The following is an 18977-nucleotide window of genomic DNA, read 5'->3' on the forward strand; positions in this document are numbered from 1 at the left end:
TAAACTTACGTCGTTAAACTTACGTCGCGAAAAATTCGTAAACTGTTGAGAAAAGTAATAGCCCACCGATCCCGATCAAGCCGCACGTTTTGATATATAATATGTCCTGCAACTCGAACTAGTAGCGAATCGAAAAAGCGTCCGGAAGAGGACGGAGAATAATAATAAGAAAAAATCCACACAATAACAGTAGTGCCCGGGCAAAGCACTGGTCCCTGCAGCTATTTCATAGCTGTTGGGACCAGTGCCCGGTGCGATTGCCCGTGGCCCTAATAATAATAATAATAACAGATAAGAATAAAAATACAAAGTTAGTGACATGAAATGGTACAAATATAAATCTGTCTAAAAGAATCAGAATCTCTAAATCAGAGAGTTGTAGTCAGTGTTTAGTCCAACAGGTATTGATCAGATATTGATTGTATATTGACAGACTGAGCTGAGGTCAGCAGCAGCTGATGAATCTGTGCTGACATGTGGATGATGTGTGTAGAAGGCCACATGATGAAGATCCACAAGAACACAAGGACAAAGTCCTATTGATTATTGATCAGGACACATCTGATTATTGATCAGTAATCAATTAATTTATCTTCTTCATTTATTCTTTATCCAGATTGATGAACTGCAGTTTGTCAGAGATCAGCTGTTCTTCTCTGGTCTCAGCTCTGAAGTCCAACCCCTCCCACCTGAGACACTTGAGACACCTGGACCTGGGCTACAACATGCTGCAGGATTCAGGAGTGAAGGATCTGAGTGGTTTTCTGGAGAGTCCAGACTGTCGACTGGAGACTCTGAGGTCAGTTCACTGACTGTTACTGTTGTAGATCTGAGATCTTTGATCCACAACTGAACCTGATTGATCTTCACTCAGAACTTGAATCATTGACTTTGATTGAATTGATTAATGACATTTGAAATAGTGGTTGATGAATATTTGCAGTTGTTGTTGTGTGAGAATGATTCTTCAGTTTCAGCTCATTTCACTCAGTGGTCATGAATAATGTCTGTTCACTTCAGTTCAACCTTCACACACACTCGTATTTCTCTCAGTCAGACGACTCATGTTTTCTAGAAACTCTGGAGAAAATGTCCAGTATCAGCTCATCAACTCACTTCATCTCTATCACAACAATGTGCACAAGATCCTCACAACTCATGTTTGGACAAAGACACTGAAATTCACCTGTTGAAGAAAAAACTCTTCTTTCTGATCATCAATGAATTTATCTTCTTCTTTTATTCTTTATTCAGATTGTGGGGCTGCAGTTTGTCAGAGATCAGCTGTTCTTCTCTGGTCTCAGCTCTGAAGTCCAACCCCTCCCACCTGAGAGAACTGGACCTGGGCTACAACGACCTGAAGTCTTCAGTCGTGAAGGATCTGGATGATCTAGTGAAGAGTCCAGACTGTAGACTGGAGACTCTGAGGTCAGTAGGGGGGCGGAGTCAGTCTGTGCTGCTTTCAGCACTATTGGACTAAAGTCAGTGTGAGACAATAACAGAGACACCAGTCAGCCAATCAGAGCAGAGAGAGACAACAGTCAGCCAATCAGAGCAGAGAGTGAGACAACAGTCAGCCAATTAGAGCAGAGAGAGAGACAACAGTCAGCCAATCATAGCAGAGAGAGACAACAGTCAGCCAATCAGAGCAGAGAGAGAGACAACAGTCAGCCAATCAGAGCAGAGAGAGACAACAGTCAGCCAATCAGAGCAGAGAGAGAGACAACAGTCAGCCAATCAGAGCAGAGAGAGAGACAACAGTCAGCCAATCAGAGCAGAGAGCGACAACAGTCAGCCAATCAGAGCAGAGAGAGAGACAACAGTCAGCCAATCAGAGCAGAGAGAGAGAGACAATCACTGATCCATCACCTCTGTCCTCTGCTTCTCTTCTCAGATGGTAAACTCCTCCTCTCCTCTAGTCCTGAACCTCCTGAACTGATCTGAGAGCAGCTCCACTGTCTCTCTCAGAGTCCAGTCCACCATCCTCCCTGTGTGTTCTGGACCTGACAGAGATCATCACTGTCTCTGGACTCATCTGATCCTCTAGTCACTCTCTGCTCCTCTTCTTTCTCCTCCTCCTTTTCCTCCTCCTCCTCCTCTTCTTCCTCCTCCTCCTCTTCCTCCTCCTGTTTCCTTCTTCATCCATTCTGATTAATCAGCTCTACCTGGCAGGTTTTCATGTGGGACAGTGCGAGTAGAAATAGTTGAAGATACAGTAAACCTCTGTCGGCCCCTCGGTGTCCATAGCAACTATTCATCAATTAAAGGAACCGATCGGCAAATATTGCAAGAATGAAGTAAACCAAATGTCTTAGGCTACTGTTTGATTTGAAGTAGATTACATCTGAACAAATCAATAGAGCTAGCAAATTTAAACGGACATTTTTAAGAGGCCACAGATTACACAACCACATAGGCCACTCTTTAACATATAATCATGAGAAAATGCAGTGCCGACCAAAGTCCATGGTTATACCTTGGATTCGAACATGGGCTGACTGCGTGAAAAGCACATGCGCTACCAAGTGTGCTAACAACGCAGCATTTCCTCCGTCAATGTGTTTTTGTCCCATTGTCTTCTTTAGAGAACACACTGCACTCTGTTTCCCACGTCAGCTCACGCGGTTTCGGCTGAATCTGATGTTTTTTAATGTGTTCATACTCCACATACACCGGCGTCTCCAGTTGGGTTGGAGGCTCAACATACTCTGGGTTGATTGAACTAATTCTGATCAGCTGTTCTGTAACCGAAAACTCAGAGTTTTCCAGCTCAGGCTCAATCAACCCTGAGCTCGGGATTTGACTCAGAGTTTGTCGAGCCTGCTTCCTGAAGCGGACCCCAGGTTGCTATGACAACAGTTAAAACATTAATGTAATGTAAACACTGTTTATTTTGTGTAATGATCAATGATGTATATTATTTTATATGTAGTTTTTTCTGGCTCTAATGTGACTCTGGCCTCTCAGGGAGCAGAGGAGAGAGAGGTGACAGCAGCAAGAGCAAACCCTGTTTACTGAACATGAAGCAACAAAAACACGTTTATCTAAAAAAAAATTAAAGCAACCAAGAGATTTGTAATTTGTTTTCAAGTCACACATTTTGGTTTTGAGATGACAGTTTTTTTTTTTGCTTCAGTGAGTTTTTTTCTCTCTTAAATAAAGTTTTATTCTTTCTCAAGCTCTTGTTTCTGTTTGACGTTGAAGAAGTTTTGTTTGGATTGATTTGATACAAAAGTAATTCCATAGTTTTACAGCTGGAATTTACAAACCAGTTCAATCTGTGGTGATGGATCAATGAACCATGGATCAATGATTTACCAACTTTAGCTTTAGGAGAAACCAAAGTGAGACAGAGACACAGAGACATTTGTAGTTAAAATAAAAAGATGTCACTGCAGCTGAGGTCTGGACTGGACCTTGGACCAATACAGGTGTGTGTGCAGGTAGAAGCAATTTCACACAAACAGAAAAGTCTATTTAAATAACTTTGGACCAACAAGTTACAAAATGACAAAAATATTTTATTATCATAAATGACAACGTGTGTGTGTGTGTGTGTGTGTGTTCAGAAGCTGAGTGAAAACGCTCTGTACGACAGGTTAGTGAAGACGTCGATGTGGTCGCTGCTGCCTCCGACCGTCAGCACACACACACACACACACATGTTAAGCTCAGAGTCCAAAACAGCATGAAACAGACTGATCGATAATGATATTTAGAGCTGCAACAATTAATCAATTAATCGAACAATAATCGATTATTAAAATACTCATCAACTATCTTGAGAAAAAAAGTCAAAATTCTCTGATTCCAGCTTCTTAAATGTGAATATTTCTGGTTTCTTTGTTCCTTTATGACAATAAACTGAGTCTCTCTTCGGTTTGTGGACAAAACAAGACATTTTCTTGTTTGTATGTATATTTTCAACATTTTTTAACATTTTATTGACCAAACAACTAATCAATTAATTGTTTAAATAATGGACAGATTAATCGATAATAAAACTAACCGTTTGTTGCAGCCCTGATAATATTAATAATAACAATAATATTATTAGTAATATTAATAATGATGGTGTTTGTGATCAGGACCAGAGGCCGTGCTGCGTTCAGGGACTCACCCGGTGCTCGGTGCTGTTGGTGTTGAGCTGCAGCGTGTTGAGGCTCTGAGAGGAGCAGGGGATCTGAGCCTTGACCTCGCCCCCCCGAACTGAGGCCGCACACACATCTGTAAAAAAACGCGCACACACACACACACACACACACACACACACACACACACACACACACACGCACACACACACACACACACACACACACACACACAGGTGAAAACAGGCAAGTCATCCATTCTGATTAATCAGCTCCATCTTGTGGTGTGATGAAGAATTGCAGCTCATTTCCACATTATTCAGTTTTTCTAAACATGATGGAGATTCAAGGACACTGAAAAAATGCGCAGAGCAGCAACGACAACACAATTAAAGTTCAAATGCAACCGAAAATTAAACCCGTCACTGGAAGAGCTGAGAGCGCCGACATCGTGGTCTTCAGACGTAAAGACTGGAAATGAGACAAAGTCAGAGCCTGTCAATGCAAGCAGTGGTGTAGCCAGTGCAAAAGCAACGCACACCAAGAACGGAAACAGCGGCGGTAAGACGAGGATGTGCGAGCGGCAACAAGTATGTGTTTGAGATGAGCGACAGAGCATGAGAGTCAACGTTTTAAAGTTCAAGAATGTCTAGGACTCTTCCCAGGCAGAGACACACTGAGTGGACTTGGCTTATGACAGTGCACTGGAGTTGCAGAGCACAGAGTAGATGCAGAGGTTTGCTCCAACGACAGTAAACAGCGCCACAACGCAACACTAAAGCCGTGTTTCCACTGCAGGAGTTCCTGGTAAAGGGAGGGGGTAGGAACTTCTACAGGAACCGTCCTCTCACTCGGCCCTCTCACTGGCCGTGTTTCCACTGCAGAGTCGGACCCCGCGGCGACGTCATGAGTTTCAATCGCCGCTTAATCGCTGTGCAACAGTTTCGACCGTGACGTCACCCAGGCAGGTCACAAGCACATGCCCAAAAATCATAACAACAACGAAGACGGGTGGAAGGAGCTGAGGCGGTAGGCGCGTTTCTGATTTGTGTGTTTGTGCACATGGCGGCTGATTGTAATCCTGCTTGAGTTTTTTTTTTTTTTTAACTTTTCACGGCATTGTTTTGCGGCGTGATGGATCCCCAGTGTGTCGAGGTGCGCTGATATTTTCATTTCGCCGCGATGACTCAAACCCCCTCTGAATCTCCTCGGTGCTGTAGACTGCAATCAATGCCTGCACCTCACCGTCGGTCCATTTGTGTACATCTTCCTGGTGTTTTCTTGTTGTTTACAGCGGTGTCTGCTAGGCTAATGCCCCTTCTGCTCCCCCTTTTAAAAATGCCGGTTGTTTTGGTGCTGTCTGGTAGCGTCAGAGCCTGCTCTAGCTTTAGCCAATCAACGCCGGGTTAACCTCGAGCCCCACCCAGGAGCTTTTCAGGTCCGAACGGAGTACCTACCCTGGAGTAGGTCCTCCGTTGGCCCCCGTAAAAGTTCCTGTAAATGGCCCTGTGGGGGAGGTTCCTGCAGTGGAAATACGCACCAACGGGGCTGGCCCCGTAAAATTACCCTGAAGTTCCTGCAGTGGAAACGCGCCTTATGACAGACTTTGCAGGCTACATCCCATCATACCCGCAGCACGTCTTTTCTGTTTAAGCTGCTGCTGCCTCCGGATGGTACAAGATGGTACAAAACTCAACATTCACGACTCAGTAACTGACTATAGGACGAATTGCCTTGTTGTTTACAACTACTTCCGGGTAGAAAACCAGCATTCGAACAATAGTGATGGACGAGAGTTTCGCTATATATCTACTTTTTCATGTCACTATATCGCCGTTTAGACTAATCTGATGTTTGTAAAGTCTATAAAACCAATGACTGGACAAACACTACTATTAATGTGTGCACATTTTTGTAATTAGTCATGGTTATCAGAGATTAGCTGGGCTAACGGTTAGCTACCTGTTTAACTTTAATAACTCAGTGACTCAATAAACGCTCCATGAAAAAATATTTTCTCCAGCGGATATCTGAGTTCCAACATGACTGAGCTAACTGGAGTAGTTTCATGTTGTGTCCGACAACGGGAGGGTTTTAACAGCTGACGTCCTGGTGTTAGCTTAGCTACCGCCGTTAGCTTAGCTACCGTTAGCTTAGCTACTGTTAGCTTAGCTACCGTTAGCTGTCCCTGTCAGCTGCAGCCACTGATGCTTTCTAGACACGGTGATTCCCCAAAACTGAATAAATACAACACATAGCAACACAAAACACACACACAGAAATAGTAATGTTTCTCCAATCATTTCAGATTTGTCTAAACGGTGATAGGGCGTGAAAAATATGATATATAGCTAAACTCTGGTTCGTTACTATTGATCTCATTCAAATTACAGCTGGTTTTCTACCAGGAAGTAGAATGTAAACAACAAGGAGATTCGGTCTATATCAGTGTAGTGAGGGAGTGTTTTGTCTCCCTGTGAGCTTCCAGGAGAGTTTTCTGGGAGAATGAATGACTGATGATGTTCATCTGTGTGAGAAGTAATCACACTCACCTGTATCAGTGGATGGGGAGGAGGAGGCTGGACGGCGTCGGAGACAGACAGGAAATGTTGTCTGTCTGCAGCTGTTGGTGAGACGGTGGCCGTGGTGCCGTGGCGGCTCGGTGCTGTTCACGACTTTTAGTGTCAGCGGCAGAGAAGACGGTTAAATAGGGGAGCTGTGTCACATCATCTGTTAGGGGGGGGGCTCTACACCTCCTTTAGGTAGCGAGGGACCGACGGAGAAGTGAGTGGCTTGAACGCTGAGCCAGCCAGGTTAGGTTGACACAGCACAGGAAGACACAACACGACAACACGTGGTAATGTTTGGGCTGCTGCAGCCGTGCACGGCAGCAGTGGGACATCGCCGGAGAAAAAAGAGAGAGAGAGAGAGAGAATGAGTGTTGCCTCGAAAGAAAATATGAAGGAGAACTCAGACGACTGACCGCAAAACCAAGGAGACACTTGTGTTTTCAAATGTTCTAATTTTTACATGTAAAGTATTTCCATTCTACATTACTTTTTTTTTCAATTTTCAACACAATTGAAAAACTTCACAAACGGCTACTTGTTAGATCAAAAAATAAATAAAGTTGCAACATCCATCTTACATTTAATAATTATTTTCATAGGCCTATATCCTATGTGCAGAGGCTGTCACATATGCACATGTTAATGATTCCTAACAATAATTATTAACAGTGATTTACCATGGTTTGAAACGCAGGGACATCAAATTAAAATGCATCTGCACAAAATAATCTATGTTCATTAGCCTATATGTTCATCATTACATCTGTCATGTTCAATTTTTGACGGAAAATAAATATCTAAATCAGAAATAACCTTCTGATATCTTCAAATCTCACTTGTGAGTATGAGGGAACATTTAGCCTTTACAAAAAATAGTCATTTGAGTTATATTGTGATAAATATCGATATAGACTGATATAAAAAATGATTGTGGCAGGTGTTTCTGTGGTGGAAGTGGTTTTGAGCTGCCTCCAGAGTGGACTGGTCTGTATTGATGTGTGTTTTGTCACTGAGTTCCCTCTGTGTGCAGTGTAAAGGTTGCTGTGCATTTAGTATTGTGTGCAGTGTGTCTGTGTAAATCTCTCATTCATTTGTGGTGCTGTGTGTTGCAGGGTTGTGCAGCAGCTGCCTGGCCCTCTGTGGGGCTGGTTGCAGTTTCAGATGTCACAAGTATTTCTTCATGAATGACTCACTATAATAAAGACTTGTTTTTGTTGTACACCTACCTGTGTCTGTGGTGGATCCTCTTTCACAGGACCAGACCAGGTTAACAAAGGTGGTGGGAACTTTCCACTACCTTTAAAATCCTCAGACAAAATGTATTACATCATCAACACACAGTAAATGATGAATGTAAAGTGTAACCATTCTTGACAAAGAGGAGGAATACATAAGTGTTAACTTGAAGTAATTAGCATCACAGCGAGTGGATTGTATTAGTACTATCATGGACCGACGCAGTTTCCAACGGCAACAATTATCATCATGGTTAACGGAAACATGAGTCAGCTGACTACATATTAAAACTCACCTGTCCTCACCTGACCAGCTGGTCTTCACTCAGGAAGTGGATGAAGCATTTCACTGGCTACCGTGCACCTCCACTTGACTCTGCTATTTGACCCACTTTATCATTTTTAAATGTGTGTGTTCATTTTAAGTGCTTTTATGTAAAATATGAAACTATTTATTTCAAGTGCATTTTTAAACATGAATTTAAATTTCAAGCTCTACTGAAGTGAATGCATAACTGTTTAATTGCTGTGGGCTACAAATGACCAGAGACAAACCTGTCCCACAGTGTGAAGTGTGTGTTCAGGATGTTAGAGCCAAAGCAGCTCTAGAACTGGTTCATAAAGACAGAACAGGACATTTGTGGAGATAAATTATTTACATTTAACTCATAATGTATTAATATAACTGCATTTCATCATATGTTTTTGGAGGAAAGAATATTTATGTCTGTGTGATATGGTTTGTTGACCTAGAGGTGATGGAGTTCTCTTGTTTGGACACTAGGGGGCAGAATTAGAGCAGGGATTGTGGTGGGGCATGTCTGGATGGGTTTTCCTCATCGCCATGGAAGACTCAGTTCAAGCAGCCTCGTCTCTCTGTGTCACTGTTTCTTTCCTGTGTTTTTCAGGTGAGTGTCGTCTCAAACCCCAAAGGAATTACTGAAACTTCTTAGTTAAACTTTAGAGAAGTGTGAGTGCCTACATGTTGTACATTTGTGTGTGTGAATGTTGAATGAGAGCGGCTGTGACTGGTGTTTATTTTATTGCATAAAGCACTTTGAGCTGCTTCCTTTTGTATGAAAAGTGCTTTATGAATAAAGGTTTGTTTTTGTTGATAGTGTCTGTATGTTAACTGGATTGAACTTTATTTGGAGATAATGAATGTGTTGGGAGAGACACAGGAAATGTTGTGTGTCTGCAGCTGTTGGTGAGACGGTTGCCGTGGTGCTGGGGCGGGTTGGTGCTGTTCACAACCTTCAGTATCGCTGACAGAGAAGACGGTTAAAGAGGAACTATGTAAGATTTGTTTTGTTTTTTTTACCTTAACTATGCTACATACAACGCATAACAAACTCCTACTTTGATCTGTTGCTGTTTTTCTGTGCTCATGCTGTTATAAATGTTTGTGCAGACAGTTGATGGTTGGTGATGCCCATGTTTTTGTGAAATCAAACTTTAACACTCACAGAACCTCTAAGCCCAGGGGTGTGGAATCATTTTAAATGAGTGTGTTTATCTAAAGTGCTTTTATGTAAAATATGAAACTATTTATGTCAAGTGCGTTTTTTAGACATGAGTTAAAATGATGAGTTCCACTGAATGCATAACTGTTTAATTGCTGTGGGCTACAAATGACAGAGACAAACCTGTTCTATGGTGTGAGCAGATAAATTAATTACATTTAACTCATAATGTATTAATGTAACTGCATTTTATCATATTTATGGAGGAAAGAATATTTCTGTCTGTATGATATGGTTTGTTGACCTGGAGCTGATTCCAGTAGGAGGAGTTCTCTTGTTTGGACACTAGGGGGCAGAATTAGAGCAGGGATTGTGGTGGGGCATGTGCCTACGTTTACATGGAGAACATTTGTGTGTGTGAGTAACTGTGAATGTTGAATGACAGAGGATGTTGACTGCTGTTTATTTTATTGCATAAAGCACTTTGAGCTGCTTCCTTTTGTATGAAAAGTGCTCTATGAATAAAGGTTTGTTTTTGTTGATAAAATGTGACGCTGTGTCTCCAGTGTTGTCTGTGGGAGTTTGTGTGATGTGTGTGTGCTGTGGGTCCATGACTTGTTTTGTTGTGAAACTGTTGTTAACAACTGAACCTAAGTTATGAAAAGTTAATGCATAAGTTCTGGAGTGTTAATTAATGAGCTGAAGAGTTTATTACCAGGCTGTTGCCACTGATAAGAATGTGGTCTTTGTTAACTTGGTTAAATAAGGTTGATGATTATGCACAAATATCACTGTAATATGATTTATAGTGTCTGTATGTTCATTGGATTGGAACTTTATTTGGAGATAATGAATGTGTTGGTGTAAATGAGTCATAAGAAGAATAAAATGTCTACAGATGTGACAAATCCAAGGCCCAGGCCAGCACACAGGAGTGATGTAGCTGGTGCAACTACCTGAAGCTGCTGACAGACACCAACACTCACCTGTAGCAGACTGCAACCCACTGGCACCACTCACCTCACAGGAAACAGGACGTTGTTGGAGACCATCTCAGGATTTTATTCTGCACACAACAGTAGGAGCACATTAGCTGCATCTACAATGTTTTTATGTTTTATCTCATTAATCACATTCATTTCTAACACTTCTAACAGAATATTCACTAATTAATCAGTAAGATACAGGTGCATCTCAATAAATTAGAACATCATGGAAAAGTTTATTTATGTGAGTAATTCAATTCAAAAAGTGAAGCTAACACATTATAGATCCATTATTATGGCTTAATGAAGACATCAAATTCAGTTTCTAAAAAAAATAAATAATAATATTACAAAAGACCAATTAAAAGAAGAAGCATTTTTAATACAGAAATATTGTCCTTGTGAAAAGTTAGTCCATCTATATGCACTCAATACTTGGTTGTGGTTATTTGACTTGAACTACTGTAAACTGACTTTTCCATGATATTCTGATTTATTGAGATGCAGCTGTAGTTTCCAATTTCAAACTGAATGTTCACTAATCAATAAGATCTCAATAAATTAGAATGTCATGGAAAAGTTTATTTATGTCAGTAATTCAATTCAAAAAGTGAAGCTAACACTTTTTATAGATCCATTATGGCTTACGTTTTATGAAGACATAAAATTCAGTTTCTAAAAAAAATTGAATATTACAAAAGATTTATTTTAAAAAAATAGAAAAAAAGAAGAAGCATTTTTAATACAGAAATATTGTCCTTGTGAAAAGTTAGTCCATCTATATGCACTCAATACTTGGTTGTGGTTGTTTGACTTGAACTACTGTAAATGGACTTTTCCATGATATTCAGATTTATTGAGATGCAGCTGTAGTTTCCAGTTTCAAACTGAATGTTCACTAATCAATCAGATATTTCTGTAGACATGAGATCGTATAGTGGCAGTTTCAGTTGGATCCACAGCAGATGAACTTTAAACACACAGAACAAAGCCACAACACAAACACATGTATGCTAATGAGATGAGATCGTTAAATCCTCGTCTCACCGTGAACAAAGAAAAACAACACACAGTCACACACACTTTAAACATGGCCGCCACCTCATCACTCAGTGTGTGTGTGTGATATTCATGGTAAGTAAGGACTTTAAGAGCATAATATCTACAAATAACGGAGAGAGTTTCACCGTGTGTCTCGGCTCTTCCAGCAGCAGCGACGTTTTGGCGCGTTTTGGGGGGTGCACCGCTAATTAACGCCCCACCTGCAACAACAGCTGGAACCAGGAACCATCGTTCTCTGAACCAAACTGCTGCAGCAACAACAGTTTAGCTGGTTAACATATTTACCACTGGTCTGAATAATATGTGGAGTGGGTTTTAGTTTTAGCTGAAGTTCACATAGATAATATCAACTTAAAAACACATTAAATCTAAATACTGACTCAGCTACACACCACCTATGGTTTATGAAGATAACCAAGGAACAGGAGCATTAGCTAAGAAGCTTTGTTGTTGTTTTGTTTCTTCCTTCTCTATCTCGTTCACTTCTTTCTCTCTCTTTTTGTCGTTTGTTTAACTATTGTTATTACTGTTATTGTATTATTATTGTTAATATTACTATTATCTCCTTTTTACTTGTTTTCTTCTCTCACACAAACCTCTCATCACTTTATTAGCCTACTTCTATTACTCGCTATGTTTATCAATATTACCCTTTTATTACAGTTTTTCTCGATTGTTTACACACAATTTTTGGTACTTGAGACACAATGGCCTCAACATCTAACTCATGCACCAACCCCCTGAACCAAATCTGCTAAACTACAAGCACAATTCCTGCTTTACACTCAATTTGCAGTTCTATAACACACTTTTTTCAAAACACTACACACAATTCTCTGCATTTGGCACAATTTTCATGAAGAAAATCTCTTGTTTTCACGAGTAACACACTATTATTCAATATTCTAAAATTAGTTTCCCTACTATGCACACTGACTCATCACATGGGTAAACACCTGTCACACAGTTTTACAATTAGCAGTCAGAGCTTTAGAAAAAAAGGGAAACATAACAGGCAGTGATGGACTGACACCAAAAAGAGAGAAACCAAACAGAGAGAGAGGCCACACAACACAAACACACACACATATATATATATATAGCAGTGATCATAATGATGATGAGAAAAGAAAATGCATTGATCACCAAAATTGCATGTTGATAGAGGGATTCAAACCTAGACTAGAACAAAGTCTTTGACTACAAAGAGTGCTGCTCTACTAGGTGAGCTACATGTTACAGTAGTCTCATTTTGTCAAAATTATGTGTTCAGTCTTTCAAAATTGTTTGGCCGTAAACCAGCTGACCCCGAGCAACACTTTTTTTTTTTCTTTTGTGGTCACATCAGCACGGCTGCATCGTCACACGACCACCTCGGTCGCGTCTTCACGCGTTTCATTTGTTACGGTGTATTTGAGTGTTCTGAGTATCAAAACAATATTCTAAAATTTTACAACACATTTATATATGTACTGTCTGTAGTTACAGTAAAAAAAAAAGCCTAAGTCATTATGATGAATGGAGTAGAAGTGTTTTCCATTCATCATAGTGTTTTACACTGAGCACATCAGTGTTCAACTGGTTCTTATAAATGTCTAGTCATATGATGGTTTGTGTGTGTCATTTGAGACTAAAATAGCATTTTGAGAATAAATAACATTGTTTTGAATGTAAAGTTTCATTTTGCAGGAGAAGTTAGGGGTTTTGCCCATTGTGTGTGTGTTTTTGGATTTGTGTGTAGAGTTCTGAGAGTATGAGGCATCCTTTCAGAAAATGTGTGTAAACAATCGAGAAAAACTGTATTATGTATTTATATTTATTATTTTTATTACCATTATTTATCATTATTGTTACTGATGTATTTTTCTTTTTCTCTTTGGTACTACTGGTGTTATTGCTATTGCGTGATCTCGTCTTTAAGTTCCATGTTCGTTTTGTTTGTCTTTTATTCTTGTTAACACCACATGTGTCTTGTGTTGTTTGTCTTTGCACAATAAAAAAGAAGCTGTGAGTAGAGAGATGTGAACACGTTGATATTAAAGATCATTTTCTGAGGTCGACTGATCTCGAAGGAAAAATAAAGTTTGAAGTATTGTCCAACAGACAAGATGGCAGCAGATGAGAAGACAAAACCTGCAACAGAGTTAAAGTTGAGAAGTTTGTAAAGTTTGTGTTTGTAGAGTCACAGATAAGATTAGGTTACATGATGTAAGTTTAAGGTAGAAAACCTTATAATGTTCTGTGTTAAAGGAGTTAACAATGTGAGAGCAAGTGAGTGTGTTCACATGTGTTAAATGCACTCTCAAATTATTATTTTTTAATAATAAACAACTTTATTTCAAACAGTCAACCAGCACTGACAAAGGCAACATGAGATCACTTACATTCAGAAATCATTCAAAATCGTTGTGGTCAAATAATAACAAATACAGACAAAGAATAAAAAAATAAATTATCAATCTATAATATTAAAACGATACCATATAAATAAACACAAATATAAAAACCTAAAACAGATGATTAGTGAATAATAATTCAATTAAAGACATTAAACATAGTGCATAAATGTTTCAGCTGCTTTTTGTTTTGTACAGAGGAAATTGTTTAAATGTTTCTGCTCCATTTCTGTGTTGATAAACCAAGAAACGTGTCGTCTTGTTTGTTTCTGACATTTATGAATGTGACGTTTGGTCAGAAGTCAGATCAGATTAATGAGGAAAATACATAATTGTCCTTATTTCTGTGATCAGACCAGACTAATGTAACATTTCTGGATTGTGCTCTCCACTTGTGGGAATGAACCTTTATTGTGGTGACGTCTGTAGTTGGACTTGACTGCCTCCCTGTGGTCAGAGTGAGGAACTGCAGAACCTTTTACTGTACAGATTTTATTAAACAGAGTTATTGTTTGTTCTGAAAATCAACAAGTACAACTCAACAGGAACTTTCAACATTTATAAAATGTAAAATCTGTTCCTGTTTTCTCAGACATTAGTTTTCCTTGTCAGTAACAGTGTCAGCTGTTTCCTGTAAACACACAGAGGGAGGAGATAGAAAGTGAAAGTATTTAGTTCAGACGCCATTTTAAGACGACATGAAGGAGTAAGAGTGAAGCTGCGTTAGGTGAGTGTTAAACAACTTTATTATTATTATTCACCGTTAAAGTCTGTGAGTGTCAGTCCCTGTGAAGTGTGGAGGGAAGAAGAGTCAGAGTGAACTACTGAGACTAAAGGGGGGACAGCAGGAGGACAGCTACTCCCTGTTGTCTCAGTCTGACTCAGGCCCTGTCCACACCGACACTTTCACTAAAACATCTGCTTCTGCTTCGTCCTTCAAAAGCTTTACACTAGTCCAACATTGTTGTTGTTGTAGTTTCTATGTCCAGCGGTGTTGCTCAGGTTACAGACACAGAACTTCTAATATTGAGGAGAAGTGCCACTCTCGTTCAACTTCTGGTTCTCGGAACACGTCTCTGTCCATGTGGGGGCGCTCGTAGGCGAGTGCAGAATGAATGGGAGTCAATGGGGATACACCCCTAAAAATAATAATAATTTTTTGCCAAGTAATTTGAATATTACTATCAAAAGGGGGAAGCAATAAATGCACTTGGTTGAATATTGGATTTTTTAAGTTCACTTATCTGTTCTAAAAAGCCGTTCAAAAAAACATGATGACGTCACAGCCAGAGGTGCTGCTTTATGGTTTCTGAGTCACCTCAGAGCACGATGACAGCCCGTCTACGGAACCGCATACTGTAATCATGTTATAAAACATAACATAAAAAAAAAAAAAGTTTAATACAGACGATCGGTTCATTGTAAAACATTATGTGGTGTACGCAGGCTCCAGAGCCCCCAGGCAGCACTGCTCTTCTGTCCAATACACACATGACGCTTCACTTTTCATTCAAACAAACTAATGCTACTGCCACAAGATTTAATCAGTGAGACCAACATTTATCTCCTAAAAATAATGTAACCAGCCGGTGGTAAACCTCTAAAAACCTACGGGTAAGTTAATTGACGATCGTTTTCTCCCCCGGGACGACGACGGAGGTTGACCGGCCGAGCAGCTCTGCAGACCGTCTGCTGCCTCTATGATGTCCCGGTCGCTGCAGAGCTTCACTTCTCTGAAAACATCGGAGTAGACTTTGAAACAGCCGTCATTTGGATAAACTGACCGCATATTGAGGGTCTAGACAGTTACTTTCTCGCTTGAAAAAATATTAAAAGTTAATAAAGTGCATAATAACAGCGCTACAGCAGGAAATAAAACAGCCTTTTGCCTGTTTTACAGCTATTCTGTCTTCAGATTTCATCAGGTGGGATCTCTGGTCGTAAATAGTCCATCACTGACCAATCAGCATTCATTAGCAGAATGCTAGCGTGTTATGGCCCAACAACAGCCCAACCTGTAGGAAGTCGAAAGGACAAAACTTCTCAACAATTTCACTCCTTACCTATAATCCATATTGAACTTTCAGAAAATACAATAGTATTTGTAGGTTTTCTAACGAAGTTCCACCAGAGCTTATGGCTGACTCGTGTTGTCCAAATCAGAAAAAAGTGCGTCCTCCACGACAGCAGGTGTTACAGGTTTATTCGCCAAAAATACAAAAAATAAAAGCTTACATTTTCCACGGGCTTTTAACGATAGGCTACCTGTCCACTCACACTTCAAACACTTCTTCCATACGATCTCAACACGGTCAGAAAAACCGTGGGCTCCTCAGGCTATCCTCTCACACACTGCTTCACTTCCTAAACACCGAGCTGAAGCTACTTTCTTAAAGACACAGGCACCTATTTTCATCTGTATCACCACAGTTATTGTAAACATCAAAAATGAATTATCTGAGTTTGTGCAAATGATAATTAACTAATAATGATAATTTCAATTAACTTATTTTCTTAAATGCAATTAAATTATTTAACAATTATGAAATACAAAGTTTATACTCCATAATGTACTGAAATTATTATGAACTGTTTTATCAGTCACACGGCACCTACAGTATTTGCGATTTTTCAACGATTACCAGGTAAAAGGGATAAATTTAGGCAGCGTTTGGAAATTTACCCACACTAGGACAGGTTTATACAGTTTTAGGACAAAACGCTGACATGAGAAGTAAAAACTGTTAACATAGCTACTGTATTCTGTGTGTGTGTGTGTGTGTGTTAATAGGCAGCTAGGGGGAAAGCTAAGGGCAAACTTAAGCCAGACAGCTGAGCTCTGAATCCTCTGTTTATTTCACCTCTTAATGTGAAAACTGTGTGTTTGACCTTCAAAATAAAAGTTTAACACTGACCCAGAGAAGATAAAGAGTCTGAAACATAGTTGATCCACATCAGACCAGGTTCTGATCAAAAACCATAGACTGTAACAAACATGGCCGTAGCATCCGTGACGTCACCCATTGGTTTTGGGGAGTCGTTTTTGTGACTCCAACAAACAGCGCCATGTTGGATTTACCAGCCGAGAACCCGCCCACTGGCCTCGAAGCAGCTGTCCACGGAGCTGCTCGGACCTGTCACTCAACGTTTCCGTGCCCTAATTGGCCAGAGTTTTAACCTAATAACAGTAAAACGGTAGAGTTAAAAAAAAATTCCCCCCCCTCAGAGTGTGTGCGGGGGTAGAAACTATCGATTGAGATGAAAAAACGTTCTGACACCAGGCTTTTAACATGTTTATTGAGGATGTAAAGTCGGCGATTTTAACATGGGGGTCTATGGAGAATGCTCCCTTCTGACACCAGCCCCCAGAGGAAGCCGAGGGGATTGCAGTTTTTTGAACGCGGAAGTGAGCTTCACTTCTCAGACCGACAACTGCCCCCTTGTCAAAAACCAAAAGAATGAGACACAAAACATTTGCTGTTTTAAAGAGTCATTATCTTCTCTGGTGTTAAAGTTTTACACTCAACACAAAACGAAACACAGTTTTCACATTAAGGTGAAATAAACAGAGGATTCAGAGCTCAGCTGTTGAATTTAATTTCCCCTTAACTTTCCCCTTAACTGCTGAATCTGAAGCTAACGTCAGTGTTGTTCAGTGTTTCTGGTTTCCCTCTCAGACTGACTGAAGTCCTGAAGATGAGTGTTAATGTGGAGGAAGAGGAGGACGGACCAGAGTCTCCAGGATCCATCTGTCCATCTCTGAAGAGTAACCGGTCCAAAGATCCTCCAGGCTTCAGTCCTGAACCTGGACCTGGACCCTCCTGCTGGTCTGTGAAGAGTGACTGGTCCAAAGATTATCCTCCAGGCTTCAGTCCTGAACCTGGACCTGGAGCGTCAGACTCCCGGTAAGAGACCTGCTCCAGCCTCTTTACCAGTGTTGAGTGTGTTGAGGTCCTGCAGCTCATGAGCCGTGTTTCCACTGCAGGAGTTCCTGGTAAAGGGAGGGGGTAGGAACTTCTACAGGAACCGTCCTCTCACTCGGCCCTCTCAGTGGCCGTGTTTCCACTGCAGAGTCGGACCCCGCGGCGACGCCATGAGTTTCGATCGCCGCTTAATCGTTGTGCGACAGTTTCGACCGTGACGTCACCCAGGCAGGTCACAAGCACATGCACAAAAATCATAAGAACGACGAAGAAGGATGGAAGGAGCTGAGGTGGTAGCCGCGTTTCTGGTTTGTGTGTTTGTGCACACGGCGGTTGATTGTAATCCTGCTTGAGTTTTTTTTTTAACTTTTCACGGCATTGTTTTGCGGTGTGATGGATCCCCAGTGTGTCGATGTGGACTGATATGTCCTGATCGATTTTTTCATTTCGCCGTGATGACTCAAACCCCCTCTGAATCTCCTCGGTGCCGTAGACTGCAATCAGTGCCTGCACCTCATCGTCGGTCCATTTGTCCTACATCTTCTTGCTTTTTTCTTGTTGTTTACAGCGGTGTCTGCTAGGCTAATGCTCCTCTTCTGCTGGTTTTTAAAAATGCTGGTTGTTTTGGTGCTTTCTGGTAGCGTCAGAGCCTGCTCTAGCTTTAGCCAATCGGAGTACATACCCTGGAGTAGGTACTCCGTTGGCCCCTGTAAAAGTTCTTGTAAATGGCGCTGAATGATGAATTTCACATGTCAGAGCTTCACTGTAGACACTGTCTGAGCAGCAGCATCTGGATTTGTTCACAGAGATGATGTCTAATGAGTCAGGAAACAAGATTCTTCAGTGAAGGGACTAAATGCAGTAAATGGAGTCAGTGAAGGTTGAAGCCTGAGTCTGGTGATTTTCCATTGTCTATGATGCTGCTGTGTTGCTTCCATCCTTCACTACAGTGTGTGGTGCTGGACGCTGACGTCACTGGAGACTTCCCACAATGCATCTGTGATCAGAGAACTGATCAGTGAGCAATGTGATGTGAATAAAAACATGTTTGTGTTTGCAGACTGAAAGCAGAGTCTCCAGGATCAATCTGTCTGTCCATGAAGAGTGACCAGTCCAACGGTCAACCTTATAACTTCAGACCTGGACCTGGACCTGGACCTGGACCTTCAAAGTCACGGTAAGAGACGGTTTCTACTGTAAACTGAGCTGAAGATGATTTAGTCATTAGACTCATGTGAAGGAAACAGAGAG

The 18977-nt window shown here is 40.8% G+C and overlaps 1 protein-coding gene across 1 annotated transcript in view; it reads left to right on the plus strand.

Moving 5' to 3' along the window:
• The window catches only part of LOC146982298 (NACHT, LRR and PYD domains-containing protein 12-like), a 182929-nt gene that overhangs the window by 55237 nt on the left and 108715 nt on the right, over window positions 1-18977 (plus strand). Inside the window, exon 5 of the mRNA XM_085785567.1 lies at window positions 617-799. Coding sequence (XP_085641693.1) covers window positions 617-799 — 183 coding nt within the window. The remainder of the gene's footprint in view (window positions 1-616; window positions 800-18977) is intronic.

Source organism: Trachurus japonicus, chromosome 8 (assembly GCF_045865225.1).
Source record: "Trachurus japonicus isolate A0001 chromosome 8, Traja_1.0".
In the NCBI taxonomy this organism is placed as follows: Eukaryota; Metazoa; Chordata; class Actinopteri; order Carangiformes; family Carangidae; genus Trachurus; species Trachurus japonicus.